The following is an 18,227-nucleotide window of genomic DNA, read 5'->3' as shown; positions in this document are numbered from 1 at the left end:
GAAAAGAATTAAAGGGCCTAGCTCCCCCCTTCACCCTCCCCTGTGGAATTGCATTTGCCCCAAGGCACAGTAGATTCCCCCCTGGGCAGCTATTGGGGTGTCCACATGTGTTGGCCACTGAGACTCTCCTGGGGTCCCCTGCGTCATTATAGATAATTAAGTGCTGTGGATGTTCCCTGGAGCTGTGCTTTGGTTCAAGAGCTCCAGTAACCAGAGCTGCTTCAGAACCATGCCCTACTGGCCTTTACCAACCTTGTCAGTCTTTAAAGTTTGGTGCACCTCTAGTGAAGTTAAATGATCACATCTTTAAAAATACTAGAATTTTCACAGCATGTGTCTTCACCAGGTTCTTTTGCCCACTCTATCCTCCCCATGCCATGCCTATCCCTATGCTTTTATTTTTTTTTCAATTTTTGTTCAATTTATTTAAGCTAAAAAGACAGAACAGTTCACTTATTTCTCCCATTCTCCACCCCAACCCCCCACCTCTTGTAACTGCTAATTTGTTCTCTGTATCTATGCGCATGTTTCTTTTTCTCTCTTTCCAAGAGTCCACACATAACAGATACCGTACAGTGTCTTTTTCTGACTGATTTCACTTAACACAACGCCCTCAAAGTCCATCCAAGTTGTCACTTTTGATCTTGCTGTCTCTACTTTCTGTGATATCTACATCCTGCCTGGATCCGTCTTGCCCTTCAGTGATGCCCTCCCAGTCTCCCCTGAGATCGGTATTCTCTAACTTCTTAAGACAACTGTAAGTACTTCATGGAATCATGGGATTTCATGACTGAAAGTGATTGTGGAAATGATCTGATTCTGTAGTTTTTTTTTTTTTTTTTTTTTTAATAGCAAGGCACTAAAGCCTTGGAAAGCTTCATCCTTTCTAGTTGACACTAGAGCTGATGTCTCTAGAATCCTGATCCAGAGTGCATCATATCACACCATGAAAGCACATGGTGTGTTATTGAGAGACATTCCTTTTCCACGATTACTCTTATGATTATGCTGATTATATTAGTTAAGTGTCTGGGCTGCCCTAAAGAAGGGAAAGATTTGTGTAGGAAGATAGTTTCTGTCCTTGAAAATCCTCCCATTTTAAAATCAAGTGAATTTAGCTGATAGCTGGTTATCAAATTCACTGCCAAAAAATCCAAATGTGAGGTGATTCTTTACTTTTGCAATGAGTAGGATCCTCTACATGTCCCCTTAAAAGGTGGGGTTTTTTTTGTTCCCCAAATTGGAATATATAGACTTTTAGGACAAGAGATAAAATAGCCAAATGTCAACTTATACTACTTTATTTACTTAGTTATACATACTTCGTATAAAATAATAAGGAAAATAATTTTTTTTCTCATTGTCACATTTCACAAAACATTTCTATTTTTCTTAAGTATTGTTGGCACCAATGTTTTTCTTATTCCTAAAACCCCTTTTTTTTTCTTTTTGAGTGATCAAGCAGATTCCCAAAGCTCCTTACCTTTACCTTTGTCCCAGTTATTAGAAGTATAGTTCTTTCGAACTGGTGTATGATCGTCTCACTGGGATTTTTGTTTGTTTTGTTTTTTATATATTTATTTATTCTTGAGTGAGAGAGTGCGAGCCGGGGAGGGGCAGAGAGAGAGGGAGACACAGAATCTGAAGCAGGCTTCAGGCTCTGTGCTGCACAGAGCCCAATGTGGGGTTCGAACCCACAAGCCATGAGATCATGACCTGAGCCGCAGTCGGACACCCAACCGACTAAGCCACCCAGGTGCCGCAGTGTTACTGGAATTTTTATCCCAAGCTGTAAGTACCATTGACCAAACAGTATTTGATTTTCATTTGTTCTGTCCTTTTATATTTCAGATCCCACATAATAACTCACTGTCTTGCTTTCTCAGTAATCTTTAAAAAGCATGTTTACAGAGATATCCAGTCCTTGCAATTGTGAGGCCATATCCCAGGAATTGTTTTACATTCTTTGCCTTAAAAAAAAATGTTTATTTATTTATTTTTGAGAGAGAAAGAGCGGGAGTGGGAGAGGGGCAGAGAGAGAGAGGGTGAGAGAAAATTCCAAGCAGGCCCTGGGCTGTCAGTGCAGAGCCCATCACGGGGCTTGATCCCCAGGAACCGTGAGATCATGACCTGAACCGAAATCAAGAGTCAGACACTTAACCTAGCCAACTGAGCCATCCAGGCGCCCTACCTGAGACTTTTTGGGTTTTGGGGGTTTTTGTTTGTTTGTTTTTTTGTTTTTGTTGTTGTTGTTTTTCCTAAGCAATGTTATCTATCAGGTTAGTTACTTAAATAGTGAAAACTAGCACTGATTCAATTCCAGGTTGCTGTGCTGTCTCCAAATTGTATATTATTTTTCAAAATAAAGTCATTGAAAAAGCATCAGAGAATAGTTAAGTCTTTATAAGAACTCAGATATAAGACAACTCCTTCTTCTCTGAGGTTTAGTCTTAGGGGAGGGGAACTTTTGGCCTAAATGTAGATATCTGTGGTAATCCCATTGTAGCCTGTGTCCAAGGACTTCCCTTTTAATTGCTATCTTTTAGGACATTTGCTACAATGTGACACTGAGGAAGTAAGTGGGTCTTTATCAGGGCAGTTCCAGTATCTTTCCCAAGGGAAGCCAAGCCCCTGTCCTCTTAATAGGCACTCTCAACTGTAACATGTTCATGCTTCAGAAATATCTTTACATTTTCATACACAAGCAGTATTTGCCAGTGTGCTGCAGAATTGGAGTTACAGAGAATTGAGTTGTGTTTGCTTAGACTTAGAAACTCAGAGGGCCTATGAAGCTGTGCCAAGTGGCTAAGGAGTGGGCAAGAACTTGTTCCTCACTTGTTCATGAACGCGTATTGCTTTCTCTTTCATGAGGTTTTCTTTATCTGTTGTGGGTTTTAAGAACTGTCAATGTAAATTTTAAGAAAATTACTTTTCCTGGTTGAATAGCTAATACAACAGGTAACGTGTTTACATTTTCCAAGTTCAGACGTACGTGGAGAAGATCATGAATGACATTCTCATCTTCTTACTAAAAGCCTCCTTTCCTTTGTAGGATCAAAGTGTTTAACTTTGTTGGTTGAAATCCATCCTGTTAACAATGTGAAGGTTCTAAAAGCTGTGGATAGCTATATTTGGGTGCAGGTAAGCGAGCATGTCCATTTATCACTCATCTCACTAATCAGAAGGCGTGAAACCTAGAGGCAGTGGTGCTTACGAAGTGTTTTCACACCCATTATCACATTCAATCCTCAAAGCAATCTGGTAGATGGGTATGGTTGGAATTATCAGCTCACCTTTTGCAAACACAGAAATCAAAACTCAAACCTAGTTCCTCTGTCTCTGTTATGTCATGGTTTGTAATGTTTTTACATGATAAAATACTCTCAACACATATTTAAGGTAAGTTTAAAGAAAAGTTTGTTTCGTGTATTCATATGGTTGACAGAGTACACATGATTAAATGGCTAAATCACTGAATTTGTCAGCTCCATGAAATGGTACAGAAGCACTGTAGGTACAGTGTGGATGGACCAGATCTAGTCAACATTCATTACAAGCACATTCTGAATTTGTGAGTTGTCCTACTCACTAAAATCTATTTGTGACATCAAAGTCAATACTCTTGGTGCCGTCACAGTTATCTACAGACATGTGCAAAGTGGTGAAAAATTTGTCACTCAGCTGAGGTTGAACAACATGACACTGCCTTCTTGATTGAGTTCTTATCCTATACATGAATGTCATTTTTATGATCTATTTAGTGCCATGATTTTCACATTTTTGAGCTTTTTGTTGGTGATTTCACTGTTTCAAATGTCCCCCATGCATAGTGCTAAAGTGCTGGCTACTGTCCCTAAGCTCAAGAAGGCTGCCATATGCTTTATAGAGAGAATATGTGGGTTAGGTTAGCTTCTTTAGGGCATGAGTGCTGTTGACCATGAGTTTAATGCTAATGGATCAACAATATATATTAAATAAGATGTGTTTTATAAAAACAGGAATACACACGAAACAAAATTATGTATTAATTCGTTGACAGAAATGTTGTGACCAGGCAGGAGCCTGTCCTTGTATGTCCCCTAGGAGTAATGGTTCAGCATTCAGTATACGGTGTTTGTGGTGACTCCATGCGATCTGACTACCACAGATGACAGTGGACTGTACATGTTCATGCAGTGCTATAGCATAACTTTCTCGTGTAACCTGAACTCTCTGCTTCTCATTGCTCCCCCCCCACCCCCGCCTACTCCCAGCCTCAAGCCAGTGGGTCTCCCTCTTGCAGTGTGTCAGGAGAGGGACCTCTCTCCCATCCCCACCCCCCCAGGTCCTTCACTGGGGGCCACTGCCTGCTTCCAGCTCCTAGGCTGTATTCCTCCTCCGTCAGGAAGCTGCTATGTTTACACTGTCATCAGTACAGGGGTGACTATGGGGCAGACCACACTTCCCTTTTTTGGTCTGTTCTTGGCTTCCTTAGCATGTCCACTCAGGGCTGAGTAGGCAATGGAGATACTAATGAAGGATTAGGGCAGCTAAAGGGAATTAGAGCACAGGAGGGAAAGGATTTTTATAAGTATGTAGTTGCACAGCATTGTGAATGTATTAACAACTACTGAACTGTATACTTTAAAACAGTTAAAAAGGTGATTTTTCTGTTATGCAAATTTTATCTTAATTAAAAGCAATTAATAGTACATGATGCATGACTGCATCCATAGGCCAAAGGGGAAGTCCCCACCCAAATGAGGTAAAACTCGTACTTGTCTTGAGGAGCCATCTCTGTGCCTAGCCCTGCTCCCTGCTCCTCTTTCTTATGCTTCTAGAGGGAGAAAATCCTCCAAACCTCCATCCAGGACAACCCCCCCCACCTCCCTTTCTCCCTCCTTCTCCCCTTTAGAGAAATGCCATTCATTGTCCACTGAATTTGGTCTTGCCCTGAAATCTGTCTCCCTTTCCTTACCAAAACATTCATGGTGATCTCTGATAGTACATTTCCCCAAGTCTGTATGTGCAGCCTTGACCTCCTTCACAGAGAAACTTGAGCAGGACAGTAGTGGTCAGGGTTTGGATCCCAACCCGGTACCTTTGGAGAATCGCCTACCAGCATGACCTGCATCTTCCAAATGGCTCCAGATATCCACCTATAGTGCATATCTTCCAACTGAGTATTAATAATCAGAGTCTAGCTCCATATCTGTGAAGATAAATATTTCCCGAATACGATGTAATCTATATAGATCTCTACTCAAACTGCAAGGAAACAAAAACCTGGCATGCTTTTATAGAGCTGTGTCTAAAACCTGTCTGTCTGTCTCTTTTTATTTTTGAGAATGAACACACATGCAAGCAGGGGAGGGGCAGAGGAAGAGGGAGAGAGAGAATCTCAAGCAGGCTCCATGCCCAGCACAGAGCCTGACACAGGAGCTCAGTCTCAGACTGTGAAGTCATGACCTGAGCTGAAATCAAGAGGCAGACGCTCAACTGACTGAGCACCCCCAGGTGCCCTGAAGTCTATTTATATTCTCATTCCTAGGCCTTGCTCTAAGGCTGCCTCATAATAGAAAGAAAAACCACCACCACCTAAATGGAACTTTTAAAATCATGTTCTCACTGATTGCGGCACAAACACCAGGCAAAGGCTTAGAACTTGTCAGCATCATACTCCAGGTCACAGCCTTAGGCAAGTATGCCTTGGCTACCTCTGTAGTCCCAAGGGAGGCCGAATCATTTTCTCTAGGAATATTTCCTTGTTTTGAGGCACCGAGTGTTGGCTCTTCCACTATCTGTATGGTGTCACTCAGCTTTGCTTCTCCTCAACCCCAGGACAGGCAGTTTCCTGTTTGAGGTGCACAATTTCACAAATCAGGGCATAGTAAGTTCTACATTATTTTCATAGCTGAATTCTACCGTACTATTTTATAATTTTGAAGATTTGCCATGAAAAATGGTGTATCGTTAATGTTCTGTTTTTTAATTCTAAAAAGGAAACTTGACTATGGACAACTAAAAAAAAATTTGCTAGTTCTAGGGGTGCCTGGGTGGCTCAGTTGATTAGGTGTCCGACTTCGGCTCAGGTCATGATCTCACCTTTGGTGAGTTCCAGCCCCGCATCGAACTCTCAGCTGAGAGCTCGGAGCCTGGCTCCTGCTTCAGATTCTGTGTCTTCCTCTCTCTCCCTGACCCTCCTCTGCTTGTGCTCTTTCTCTCAAAAGTAAACAAATAAACCTACAAAAAAATTGCCAGTTCTATTTTCATTTTGTCATCATGAAAAGTTAGAACACCAGGTAATACATTTTGTCAAAAATGTTCCTAGTCTTTAGAAAGGCTGCCAATTACAAAATAAGGACATAAAAAGGTTATGTTCTTTCATAATGCTTTGAACTGTGGAGGGAAACAACAAAATTCACCGGTGGATCCTATCTAGTAAGCTGTTTTTCATGTTACAAAATGAAACTGCTGATTTATAGTCACCCTTTGGATGATGAAAGAATTAAGTCACTGGAGTCATCCCAGGGCCCCTTTTCCCTCATTATCACTGCTGATGACATCAGGCTGTTTCTGGCTGGCTGCTTTGTCCTGTGGGCTGACCCGTATGGGAGAGCATAGAGAAGGAGGAGTAGGGTGGATGGAGCCTTTTCTTCCCAACGGCAGTCATTCTATTATTTGAGGCTTGCAAATCCTCCACCACATGCCACATCGTGACTCACTCTTCTGCATTGGAAAGTCCCGTGTTACGTTGTGCTTTGTCTTTTGGATGTGGGACTTTGGAAGTTGTAGGAGAGCCTACATTTACTTGGTTGTCAAATTAAATACTACATTTAATTGCACAACAGATGTATTGACCCCTTTTTTGTGTGCTTGCAAAACAGAACTTTCCGTACTGATGTTTATATTGTTTCTGATTAGCTTCAGAATCACATTCCAAAATAGGAAGCACCATCTCTAGAAATAAGCTTATACTTTAGCCTTACTGTTTAAATGAATTATGTTGGCCTGCCATCAATTTCCCCCTGGAAAACTGAGCTCCTGAAAGTGTTTCTTTTTCCTCCTTGCTTCCATTTGTAATGTGTGTCTGTAAACTATTCGGTGGTTCCCAGTACCTTCTAGGCTGTGTAGTAGTACAGTGATCAAACACTTTTGGAATATTTGTGTAAGCAAGGTAGTCTTTGCTTATGATTTTGGTTCATTTCCTTTTTATAGTTTCTCTACCCCCATGTGGAAAGTCATCCCCTTCCAGAGAACCATCTGTTACTGGTTTCAGAAGAGAAATGTAAGTGTATCTTTAGATGATATATACAAACTTCATGAAGGGCACATCTCCTAGTGAAGTATGGGACTTGACTGAATCTTCTAGATGTTCACTCACCAGTGCTGAAGGTCCAACTGACCTTTGATGTTCATTTCAGATCTAGCACTCCTGTGGAAGGGCTTTTCCTTTTCGCCCCACTTGTCCCCTTAGGCTCTGCTCTGTTTCCCATCCCAGGAATGATGGGCTCCTATATGCATGCATTTCCATGTTTGTCACATGGTAGAGTGTAGAACAGTTGTGGAGGTCACTTTTACCTTCTTTAGTTCATCCTTCTTCAGGGTATCTGTCACCTTGGATGGAGAAGGAGGAAGGTATTAGAAGCCAGTAGAATTTGATAGTAGAATTTGAGGACACATACTTGGTCACATTCTACCTGAAATAAGATTGGGACACCCTCTAATGAAGTTTTTTTCACTTTGGATGGGGAGGGTAGCAGAGAAGGGACAAAATCCACTCGTGGATCTTACCTAGTAAGCCATGTTTCATGTTATAAAATGAAATTGCTGATTGATAATGGGAAGAACAGGCCTGGGGGTGTTAGGTTCATGTTCGCTTTCTATGCTCTTGACCAATTATCTATCTCCCATTTTTGTACCTAGTCTGGCAGAAGGTTAAGTATGGCTAATTCTAGATTACTTCCTGAGAGAAAGGGACCATCCACAAATCTACCTAAATTGCTGAGAGTTCTCTTATTGTGAAACTGATCCCTGTAAAAATACCCCCCAATATCTTGTATAATGAGTTTTCTCCCCATTATTTTTGTATGATATTTTCATATGATATTTGGAAATTGGAGACAAACCCTGCCAAAGGAACCCCTGTTAGCTCCAAATAAGACTGATGGTGCAGGGGAGGCCAACATTTGAGGGAACCCAGAGGAGCAGAAGGGTTAAATGTCTCATCCATTGTTGACATTGAGGAGCAGAGTAAATGCTAGATTTGCAATAGACTATGGAGAGAGGCTGGAGAAAGGTGGGTTTTGTTTTGCACTTATATTATGAAATTGCTCTCTGTGATAATACTATTTTTCCAGCCAGTTGATTCATCTGCATTGCTTTTATAAATAAACGTTCACCACTGTTAGGTGTAAAAAGGTGCTCATAATTTTCATAAAGGTTAAACTGTCTTTCTTTTGTTTATCTTTTTAAAGATATCGAAAAGTTTCATATCCAAGTCATCCAAGAAGATGGAAGTAGAGTGGTAAATATTTGAAATTTCTCTTGCTTCACAGTTTTTTCCCACAGAGTGACATTTCTAGACTGTTAAGGGTAGAGTAATGTTACAGACACAGACCATTTTCTTTATTCGACGTCTTTCAGATTACAGACTTGCTGTTGTAACATGTGAAATAATGTGAGATCTATGAAGGAGTTAATTATATCCTTTATCTTGACCTCACTGTCCAATCTCAGTCTCCTGAGATAACTCATGACAGCCTGTGTGACTCTTCCCACACCTTTACCTTGCTCATACAAACGTACACATATGCAGGAATTCAGTTGTTTTTACCAAAAGAGAATCTATTAATTTGCCATTTTTGTTTTTGCTTTTTACTTAGTATATCAGGGCTATCCCCGTAGGTTTTTAATTAGGAATGTAACCTTTTCCACTAATTTTTATGCATACATAGAATAAATGGGATCATAACATATATGCTGGGGGATAATACAGTTCAAATTTTTTTTCCTTTTTTCTTTTTCTTTTTTTTTTTTCCTTGTATGCTACTTCTCCCTTGTGTTTTCTCCTCTAACTTTTGTCTACAACCTATTATGTGTCCTTTCATGCTGTTCTTCATACGTGTATATATCTCATCCCCACCCCTGACACACCCAGAGGTTTGTTTATTATCCACTCCTTCCTCCTACAACTTTGTGGCATTACCTACAAGTCAACCTGAATATGTCAATTCATTCTTTTTAGAAACACATAATAGTCCCCAGCGTGGATGTATGCAACTTCAATCATTCTCCCATGGATGGCCACTTTTTTTTTTTTTGAGTAAATAAATATCTTTTATTTATTTATTTTTTCAATATATGAAATTTATTGTCAAATTGGTTTCCATACAACACCCAGTGCTCATCCCAAAAGGTGCCCTCCTCAATACCCATTACCTACCCTCCCCTCCCTCCCACCCCCCATCAACCCTCAGTTTGTTCTCAGTTTTTAAGAGTTTCTTATGCTTTGGCTCTCTCCCACTCTAACCTCTTTTTTTTTTTTCCTTCCCCTCCCCCATGGGTTTCTGTTAAGTTTCTCAGGATCCACATAAGGGTGAAAACATGTGGTATCTGTCTTTCTCTGTATGGCTTATTTCACTTAGCATCACACTCTCCAGTTCCATCCACGTTGCTACAAAGGTCCATATTTCGTTCTTTCTCATTGCCATGCAGTACTCCATTGTGTATATAAACCACAATTTCTTTGTCCATTCATCAGTTGATGGACATTTAGGCTCTTTCCATAATTTGGCTATTGTTGAGAGTGCTGCTATAAACATTGGGGTACAAGTGCCCCTATGCATCAGTACTCCTATATCCCTTGGGTAAATTCCTAGCAGTGCTATTGCTGGGTCATAGGGTAGGTCTATTTTTAATTTTCTGAGGAACCTCCACACTGTTTTCCAGAGTGGCTGCACCAATTTGCATTCCCACCAACAGTGCAAGAGGGTTCCCGTTTCTCCACATCCTCTCCAGCATCTATAGTCTCCTGATTTGTTCATTTTGGCCACTCTGACTGGCGTGAGGTGATATCTGAGTGTGGTTTTGATTTGTATTTCCCTGATGAGGAGCGACGTTGAGCATCTTTTCATGTGCCTGTTGGCCATCCGGATGTCTTCTTTAGAGAAGTGTCTATTCATGTTTTCTGCCCATTTCTTCACTGGATTATTTGTTTTTCGGGTGTGGAGTTTGGTGAGCTCTTTACAGATTTTGGATACTAGCCCTTTGTCCAATATGTCATTTGCAAATATCTTTTCCCATTCCGTTGGTTGCCTTTTAGTTTTGTTGGTTGTTTCCTTTGCTGTGCCGAAGCTTTTTATCTTCATAAGGTCCCAGTAATTCACTTTTGCTTTTAATTCCCTTGCCTTTGGGGATGTGTCAAGTAAGAGATTGCTACGGCTGAGGTCAGAGAGGTCTTTTCCTGCTTTCTCCTCTAGGGTTTTGATGGTTTCCTGTCTCACATTCAGGTCCTTTATCCATTTTGAGTTTATTTTTGTGAATGGTGTGAGAAAGTGGTCTAGTTTTAACCTTCTGCATGTTGCTGTCCAGTTCCCCCAGCACCATTTGTTAAAGAGACTGTCTTTTTCCATTGGATGTTCTTTCCTACTTTGTCAAAGATTAGTTGGCCATACGTTTGTGGGCCTAGTTCTGGGGTTTCTATTCTATTCCATTGGTCTATGTGTCTGTTTTTGTGCCAATACCATGCTGTCTTGATGATGACAGCTTTGTAGTAGAGGCTAAAGTCTGGGATTGTGATGCCTCCTGCTTTGGTCTTCTTCTTCAAAATTCCTTTGGCTATTTGGGGCCTTTTCTGGTTCCATATGAATTTTAGGATTGCTTGTTCTAGTTTTGAGAAGAATGCTGGTGCAATTTTGATTGGGATTGCATTGAATGTGTAGATAGTTTTGGGTGTTATTGACATTTTAACAATATTTATTCTTCCAATCCATGAGCAGGGAATGTCTTTCCATTTCTTTATATCTTCTTCAATTACCTTCATAAGCTTTCTATAGCTTTCAGCATACAAATCTTTTACATCTTTGGTTAGATTTATTCCTAGGTATTTTATGCTTCTTGGTGCAATTGTGAATGGGATCAGTTTCTTTATTTGTCTTTCTGTTGCTTTATTGTTAGTGTATAAGAATGCAACTGATTTCTGTACATTGATTTTGTATCCTACAACTTTGCTGAATTCCTGTATCAGTTCTAGCAGACTTTTGGTGGAGTCTATCGGATTTTCCATGTATAGTATCATGTCATCTGCAAAAAGTGAAAGCTTGACTTCATCTTTGCCAATTTGGATGCCTTTGATTTCCTTTTGTTGTCTGATTGCTGATGCTAGAACTTCCAACTATGTTAAACAACAGCGGTGAGAGTGGGCATCCCTGTCGTGTTCCTGATCTCAGGGAAAAAGCTCTCAGTTTTTCCCCATTGAGGATGATGTTAGCTGTGGGCTTTTCATAAATGGCTTTTATGATGTTTAAGTATGTTCCTTCTATCCTGACTTTCTCAAGGGTTTTTATTAAGAAAGGGTGCTGGATTTTGTCAAAGGCCTTTTCTGCATCGATTGACAGGATCATATGGTTCTTATCTTTTCTTTTATTAATGTGATGTATCACGTTGATTGATTTGCGAATGTTGAACCAGCCCTGCATCCCAGGAATGAATCCCACTTGATCATGGTGAATAATTCTTTTTATATGCCGTTGAATTCGATTTGCTAGTATCTTATTGAGAATTTTTGCATCCATATTCATCAGGGATATTGGCCTGTAGTTCTCTTTTTTTACTGGGTCTCTGTCTGGTTTAGGAATCAAAGTAATACTGGCTTCATAGAATGAGTCTGGAAGTTTTCCTTCCCTTTCTATTTCTTGGAATAGCTTGAGAAGGATAGGTATTATCTCTGCTTTAAACGTCTGGTAGAACTTCCCTGGGAAGCCATCTGGTCCTGGACTCTTATTTGTTGGGAGATTTTTGATAATTGATTCAATTTCTTCGCTGGTTATGGGTCTTTTCAAGCTTTCTATTTCCTCCTGATTGAGTTTTGGAAGAGTGTGGGTGTTTAGGAATTTGTCCATTTCTTCCAGGTTGTCCAATTTGTTGGCATATAATTTTTCATAGTATTCCCTGATAATTGTTTGTATCTCTGAGGGATTGGTTGTAATAATTCCATTTTCATTCATGATTTTATCTATTTGGGCCATCTCCCTTTTCTTTTTGAGAAGCCTGGCTAGAGGTTTGTCAATTTTGTTTATTTTTTCAAAAAACCAACTCTTGGTTTTGTTGATCTGCTCTACAGTTTTTTTTAGATTCTATATTGTTTATTTCTGCTCTGATCTTTATTATTTCTCTTCTTCTTCTGGGTTTAGGCTGCCTTTGCTGCTCTGCTTCTATTTCCTTTAGGTGTGCTGTTAGATTTTGTATTTGGGATTTTTCTTGTTTCTTGAGATAGGCCTGGATTGCAATGTATTTTCCTCTCAGGACTGCCTTCACTGCATCCCAAAGCGTTTGGATTGTTGTATTTTCATTTTCGTTTGTTTCCATATATTTTTAAATTTCTTCTCTAATTGCCTGGTTGACCCATTCATTCTTTAGTAAGGTGTTCTTTAACCTCCATGCTTTTGGAGGTTTTCCAGACTTTTTCCTGTGGTTGATTTCAAGCTTCATAGCATTGTGGTCTGAAAGTATGCATGGTATAATTTCAATTCTTGTATACTTATGAAGGGCTGTTTTGTGACCCAGTATATGATCTATCTTGGAGAATGTTCCATGTGCACTTGAGAAGAAAGTATATTCTGTTGCTTGGGGATGCAGAGTGCTAAATATATCTGTCAAGTCCATCTGATCCAATGTATCATTCAGGGCCCTTGTTTCTTTATTGACCATGTGTCTAGATGATCTATCCATTTCTTTAAGTGGAGTGTTAAAGTCCCCTGCAATTACCACATTCTTATCAATAAGGTTGCTTATGTTCATGAGTAATTGTTTTAAATATTTGGGGGCTCCTGTATTCAGTGCATAGACATTTATAATTGTTAGCTCTTCCTGATGGATAGACCCTGTGATTATTATATAATGTCCTTCTTCATCTCTTGTTACAGCCTTTAATTTAAAGTCTAGTTTGTCTGATATAAGTATGGCTACTCCAGCTTTCTTTTGGCTTCCAGTCGCATGATAAATAGTTCTCCATCCCCTCACTCTCAATCTGAAGGTGTCCTCAGGTCTAAAATGAGTCTCTTGTAGACAGCAAATAGATGGGTCTTGTTTTTTTTATCCATTCTGATACCCTATGTCTTTTGGTTGGCACATTTAGTCCATTTACATTCAGTGTTATTATAGAAAGATACGGGTTTAGAGTCATTGTGATGTCTGTATGTTTTATGCTTGTAGCGATGTCTCTGGTACTTTGTCTCACAGGACCCCCCTTAGGATCTCTTGTAGGGCTGGTTTAGTGGTGACAAATTCCTTCAGTTTGTTTGTTTGGGAAGACCTTTATCTCTCCTTCTATTCTAAATGACAGACTTGCTGGATAAAGGATTCTCGGCTGCATATTTTTTCTGTTCATCACATTTAAGATCTCCTGCCATGCCTTTCTGGCCTGCCAAGTTTCAAAAGAGAGATCAGTCACGAGTCTTATAGGTCTCCCTTTATATGTTAGGGCACGTTTATCCCTAGCTGCTTTCAGAATTTTCTCTTTATCCTTGTATTTTGCCAGTTTCACTATGATATGTCGTGCAGAAGATCTATTCAAGTTACGTCTGAAGGGAGTTCTCTGTGCCTCTTGGATTTCAACGCCTTTTTCCTTCCCCAGTTCAGGGAAGTTCTCAGCTATCATTTCTTCAAGTACACCTTCAGCATCTTTCCCTCTCTCTTCCTCCTCTGGGATACGAATTATGCGTATATTCTTTCTTTTTAGTGCATCACTTAGTTCTCTAATTTTCCCCTCATACTCCTGGATTTTTTTCTCTCTCTTTTTCTCAGCTTCCTCTTTTTCCATAATTTTATCTACTAGTTCACCTATTCTCTCCTCTGCCTCTTCAATCCGAACAGTGGTCGTTTCCATTTTATTTTGCATATCGTTTATAGCGTTTTTCAGCTCCTCCTGACTATTCCTTAGTCCCTTGATCTCTGTAGCAATAGATTCTCTGCTGTCCTCTATACTGTTTTGAAGCCCAGCGATTAATTTTATGACTATTATTCTAAATTCACTTTCTGTTATATTATTTAAATCCTTTTTGATCAGTTCATTAGCTGTTATTTCCTGGATATTCTTTTGAGGGGAATTCTTCCATTTGGTCATTTTGGATAGTCCCTGGAGTGGTGCGGACCTGCAGGGCACTTCCCCTGTGCTGTGGTGTATAACTGTAGTTGGTGGGCGTGGCCACAGTCAGACCTGATGTCTGCCCCCAGCCCACCGCTGGGGCCACAGTTAGACTGGTGTTTGCCTTCTCTTCCCCTGTCCTAGGGGTGGGATTCACTGTGGGGTGGTGTGGCCCGTCTGGGCTACTTGCACACTGCCAGGCTTGTGGTGCTGGGGATCTGGCATATTAGCTGGGGTGGGTAGGCAAGGTGCACGGGGGCAGGAGGGGCAGGCTTAGCTCGCTTCTCCTTAGGTGATCCACTTCAGGAGGGGCCCTGTGGCAGCGGGAGGGAGTCAGACCCGCTGCCGGAGGGGTGGCTCTGCAGAAGCACAGCGTTGGGTGTTTGTGTGGAGCAAGCAAGTCCCTGGCAGGAACTGGTTCCCTTTGGGATTTTGGCTGGGGGATGGGCGAGGGAGATGGCGCTGGTGAGCGCCTTTGTTCCCCGCCAAACTGAGCTCTGTCGGATGGCCACTTTTTAAAAATCTGTTTTAGGGGCGCCTGGGTGGCTCAGTCGGTTAAGCGTCTGACTTCGGCTTAGGTCATGATCTCGCGGTCCGTGAGTTCGAGCCCTGCGTCGGGCTCTGTGCTGACAGCTCAGAGCCTGGAGCCTGTTTCAGATTCTGTGTCTCCCTCTCTCTGACCCTTCCCTGTTCATGCTCTGTCTCTCCCTGTCTCAAAAATAAATATATGTTAAAATTTTTTTAAAAATCTGTTTTATAAATCATCTCAAATGTTTTTCATAGCTTTATATATATGGTACACATATTTCTTTGGGTTAAATCCTCAGGGAGGGATAATTGGGTTGATGGATGTATGCATTTAATATATTTCAACAGATTTTGCTAAGATTGCTTTCCAAAACACCTTGTAACAATTCACAGTTTTACAAGCAATGTGTAAGGGAATGCTTTCCCTCTACCCATACCAATCATAGCCACATTTGCCTTTTATTTATTATTTTTATTTTTTTATGTTTATTTTGAGAGAGAGAGAGTGCAAGCAGGCGAGGGGCAGAGAGAGAGGGAGAGAGAGAATACCAAGCAGGCTCCATGCTGATAGGGCAGAGCCTGGTGTGGGGCCTGAGCCCAGGAACCAGGAGATGATGACCTGAGCTGAAATCAAGATCAGATGGCTAACCAACTCAGCCACCCAGGTGCACCTGCATTTGCCTTTTAAAAAAAATTTCCAGGGGTACCTGAGTGGCTCAGTTGGTTGAGCATCAGATTTCTGCTTAGGTCATGATCTTGTGGTTCATGAGTTCGAACCCCACATCAGGCTTGCTGCTGTCAGCCTATCAGCACAGAGCCTACTTCAAATCTTCTGTCCCTCTCTCTATGCCCCTCCCCTGTTGCACTGTCTCAAAAATAAATAAAGATTTAAAAAAATTTTTCCACTTTAATGGGTTTAAGTTGATATCATTATTTTAATTTGTATTTCCCTTAATGTTACTGGCTATGTGAATTTGTTTTTCTGAAAATTGCCTAATTATATCCTTGTCTGTTTTTTTATTGAGTTGTCTTTTTTTTGACAATTAATGTAACATAATAATATATTATTGGTATTAGAAATTATTTCCTTCACTATTTAAATAGTCTTCACCAAAACAATCTTCTCTGAAGATTTTAATTTTAAAGTTATATGAACAACATTGCAATGAAAAATGTCATTTATTAATTATGTATCTATGATTGAAATCTCAAGAGGCTGGCTGGAAAATGACTAGAAAGTAGTCAGAGACAACCATAGAAAGTGGTTGGAGCTCTGGGCCACAGTGGCATGGATGACAGGGCACGGACAGGGCTAGTGGTTAGAAAAGAGACCAGAGAGGAAAGGTGAAGGTAGAATCTGAAAGCCAGCACTGTGAGTTTAGAGGAGAGCATTCTCTAGGATTTCCAGGTCAGTGAAATAAACAAGACTAGAAGTGGGTATAGACAGAGGACTGGCTGGTTAGAAGAGGGGCTGAGAACCACGAGAGACACTGCAGAGTGAGGGCCTCTGTCAGCAGCCAACACAGTGTGGCCTCAGCACTCCATCCTTTTGTGCCCTTCTGTGAAGCATCATTGCCCTTATTCTTTAAAGGCTTGGATGACAGCGTCTTAAGGCAGTGTGCAGTTCCATGCATTCATCACATCCTGCAATAGGTAGGCAGTGTTGTCATTATCCCCATGTTTACAGAGAATACAGCCAAGGCTCACAGAGGTGAGGTAACCCCAGAGAGGGGCAAAATTGAGATGTGAACTTGGGTTGCCACACTCTGATGATCATTTTCTTGCCAGTATATTCCTCTGTAAGTCCCCAAATCTCTCCTAATTTAACAAATTTCAGAAAAAATGGAAATAAGATGGGCTCCCCAAAGTTAAGAATTTTGTTGAAAATATAAAGGTGTTGAAGGGCAGTGCATACTCATTGGGGTAGACTTATACGATTAGTTAAATGTAACTGTAATAGAAATATGCCAAAGTACGAGGATGTGGAGAAAGGAGAACTGTCTTGCACTGTTGGTGTAATGCAAACTGGTGCAGCCACTCTGGAAAACAGTGTGGAGGTTCCTCAAAAAATTAAAAATAGACCTACCCTATGACCCAGCAGTAGCACTGCTAGGAATTTACCCAAGGAATACAGGAGTGCTGATTCGAAGGGGCACATGCACCCCAATGTTTACAGCAGTGCTATCAACAATAGCCAAATTATGGAAAGAGCCCAGAAGTCCATCAACTGATGAATATATTAAGAAGATGTGGTGTGTATACATACACATATACATGCATATAGGAATACAAATTGGTGATGAAAAAGAATTTCATTTCCATTTGCAACAATTTCCATTTGCAACAATGTGGATGGAACTAGAGGGTATTATGCTAAGCAAAATAAGGCAGAGAAAGACAGATATCACATGGTTTCACTCATGTGGAATCTGAGGAACTTAACAGATAGGGGAAGGTAGGAAAAATAAGATAAAAACACAGAGGGAGGCAAACCATAGGAGACTCTTAAATACAGAGAACAAATTGAGGGTCGATGGGGGTGGAGAAAATGGGTGATGGGCATTAAGGAGGGCACTTGTTGGGATGAGCACTGGGTGCTGTATGAAAGGAATGAATCACTGGATTCTACTCCTGAAGCCAAGACCACACTCTATGTTAACTAACTTGAAAATTAAAAATTAAAAAAAAAAAGAAAGAAATATGCCAGAGTACCATAGAAATACAGAGGTAGTGAGTTTTGCCTTGGTTTTGGGGACAGGTGAAGGAGGGCTTTGTACAGGAGGCAGTGCCTAAGTTAGGCCTTGAAGGATGTGTAGTAAAGTATTGCTTGAAGGATGGGCAGTATCACCATACTCATTGTGGAAGAGATAAAAGTAAGAAGCATGGCATGAATACTTTATGGCCGATCTGGGATTGTTGCCCAATACCCCTCACCCCTAGGCCTGAGTTCTTTCCTTGGCCTCACAGCTGCTGCCTTTGGTAGTAAAGTCCTTTTGTCTGCAGATACCTGAGTGGATTAGGTGCAGAATGGGAAACTCTGAACCTTCTGTTAGCCTAGGTATTGATTTGTGGTAGGTGTGGCCTTGCCTTCAGCAGCCCTGGCCTATCTGGCAAACTAGGGACAAGAATAATATTGCTTATTATAAAATGGTTGGAAAGAGTAAGTAATGAAATAATGCCTTAAATCTTTTCTGGAAAGGCTTTCCATGTATATGTGTTGGGGATCAGGGACTGCGAAAAATAAACCGTGGAAATATCTGTATGTATTATAAAGATAGAATATGCAGAATAATAATGAAATCCAGATATGGTCTCCTTTAAAATAGTTACTTATTTCTAAAATCTCTTTGCCTCT

General features: G+C 40.7%; 1 protein-coding gene across 9 annotated transcripts in view; it reads left to right on the top strand.

The window, feature by feature from the left end:
- Positions 1-18,227, top strand: part of GSAP (gamma-secretase activating protein) — a 90,745-nt gene that overhangs the window by 18,289 nt on the left and 54,229 nt on the right. For all 9 annotated transcript variants that reach the window (XM_023250295.2, XM_045052300.1, XM_023250296.2 and 6 more), the window contains exons 6-8: positions 3,053-3,141; positions 7,198-7,267; positions 8,457-8,506. In XM_023250295.2, coding sequence (XP_023106063.2) covers positions 3,053-3,141; positions 7,198-7,267; positions 8,457-8,506 — 209 coding nt within the window. The remainder of the gene's footprint in view (positions 1-3,052; positions 3,142-7,197; positions 7,268-8,456; positions 8,507-18,227) is intronic.

This window comes from Felis catus, chromosome A2 (genome assembly GCF_018350175.1).
Source record: "Felis catus isolate Fca126 chromosome A2, F.catus_Fca126_mat1.0, whole genome shotgun sequence".
NCBI classification, from domain to species: domain Eukaryota; kingdom Metazoa; phylum Chordata; class Mammalia; order Carnivora; family Felidae; genus Felis; species Felis catus.
Note: the sequence above shows the minus strand (reverse complement) of the source record. Positions and strands in the feature narration are given on the sequence as shown.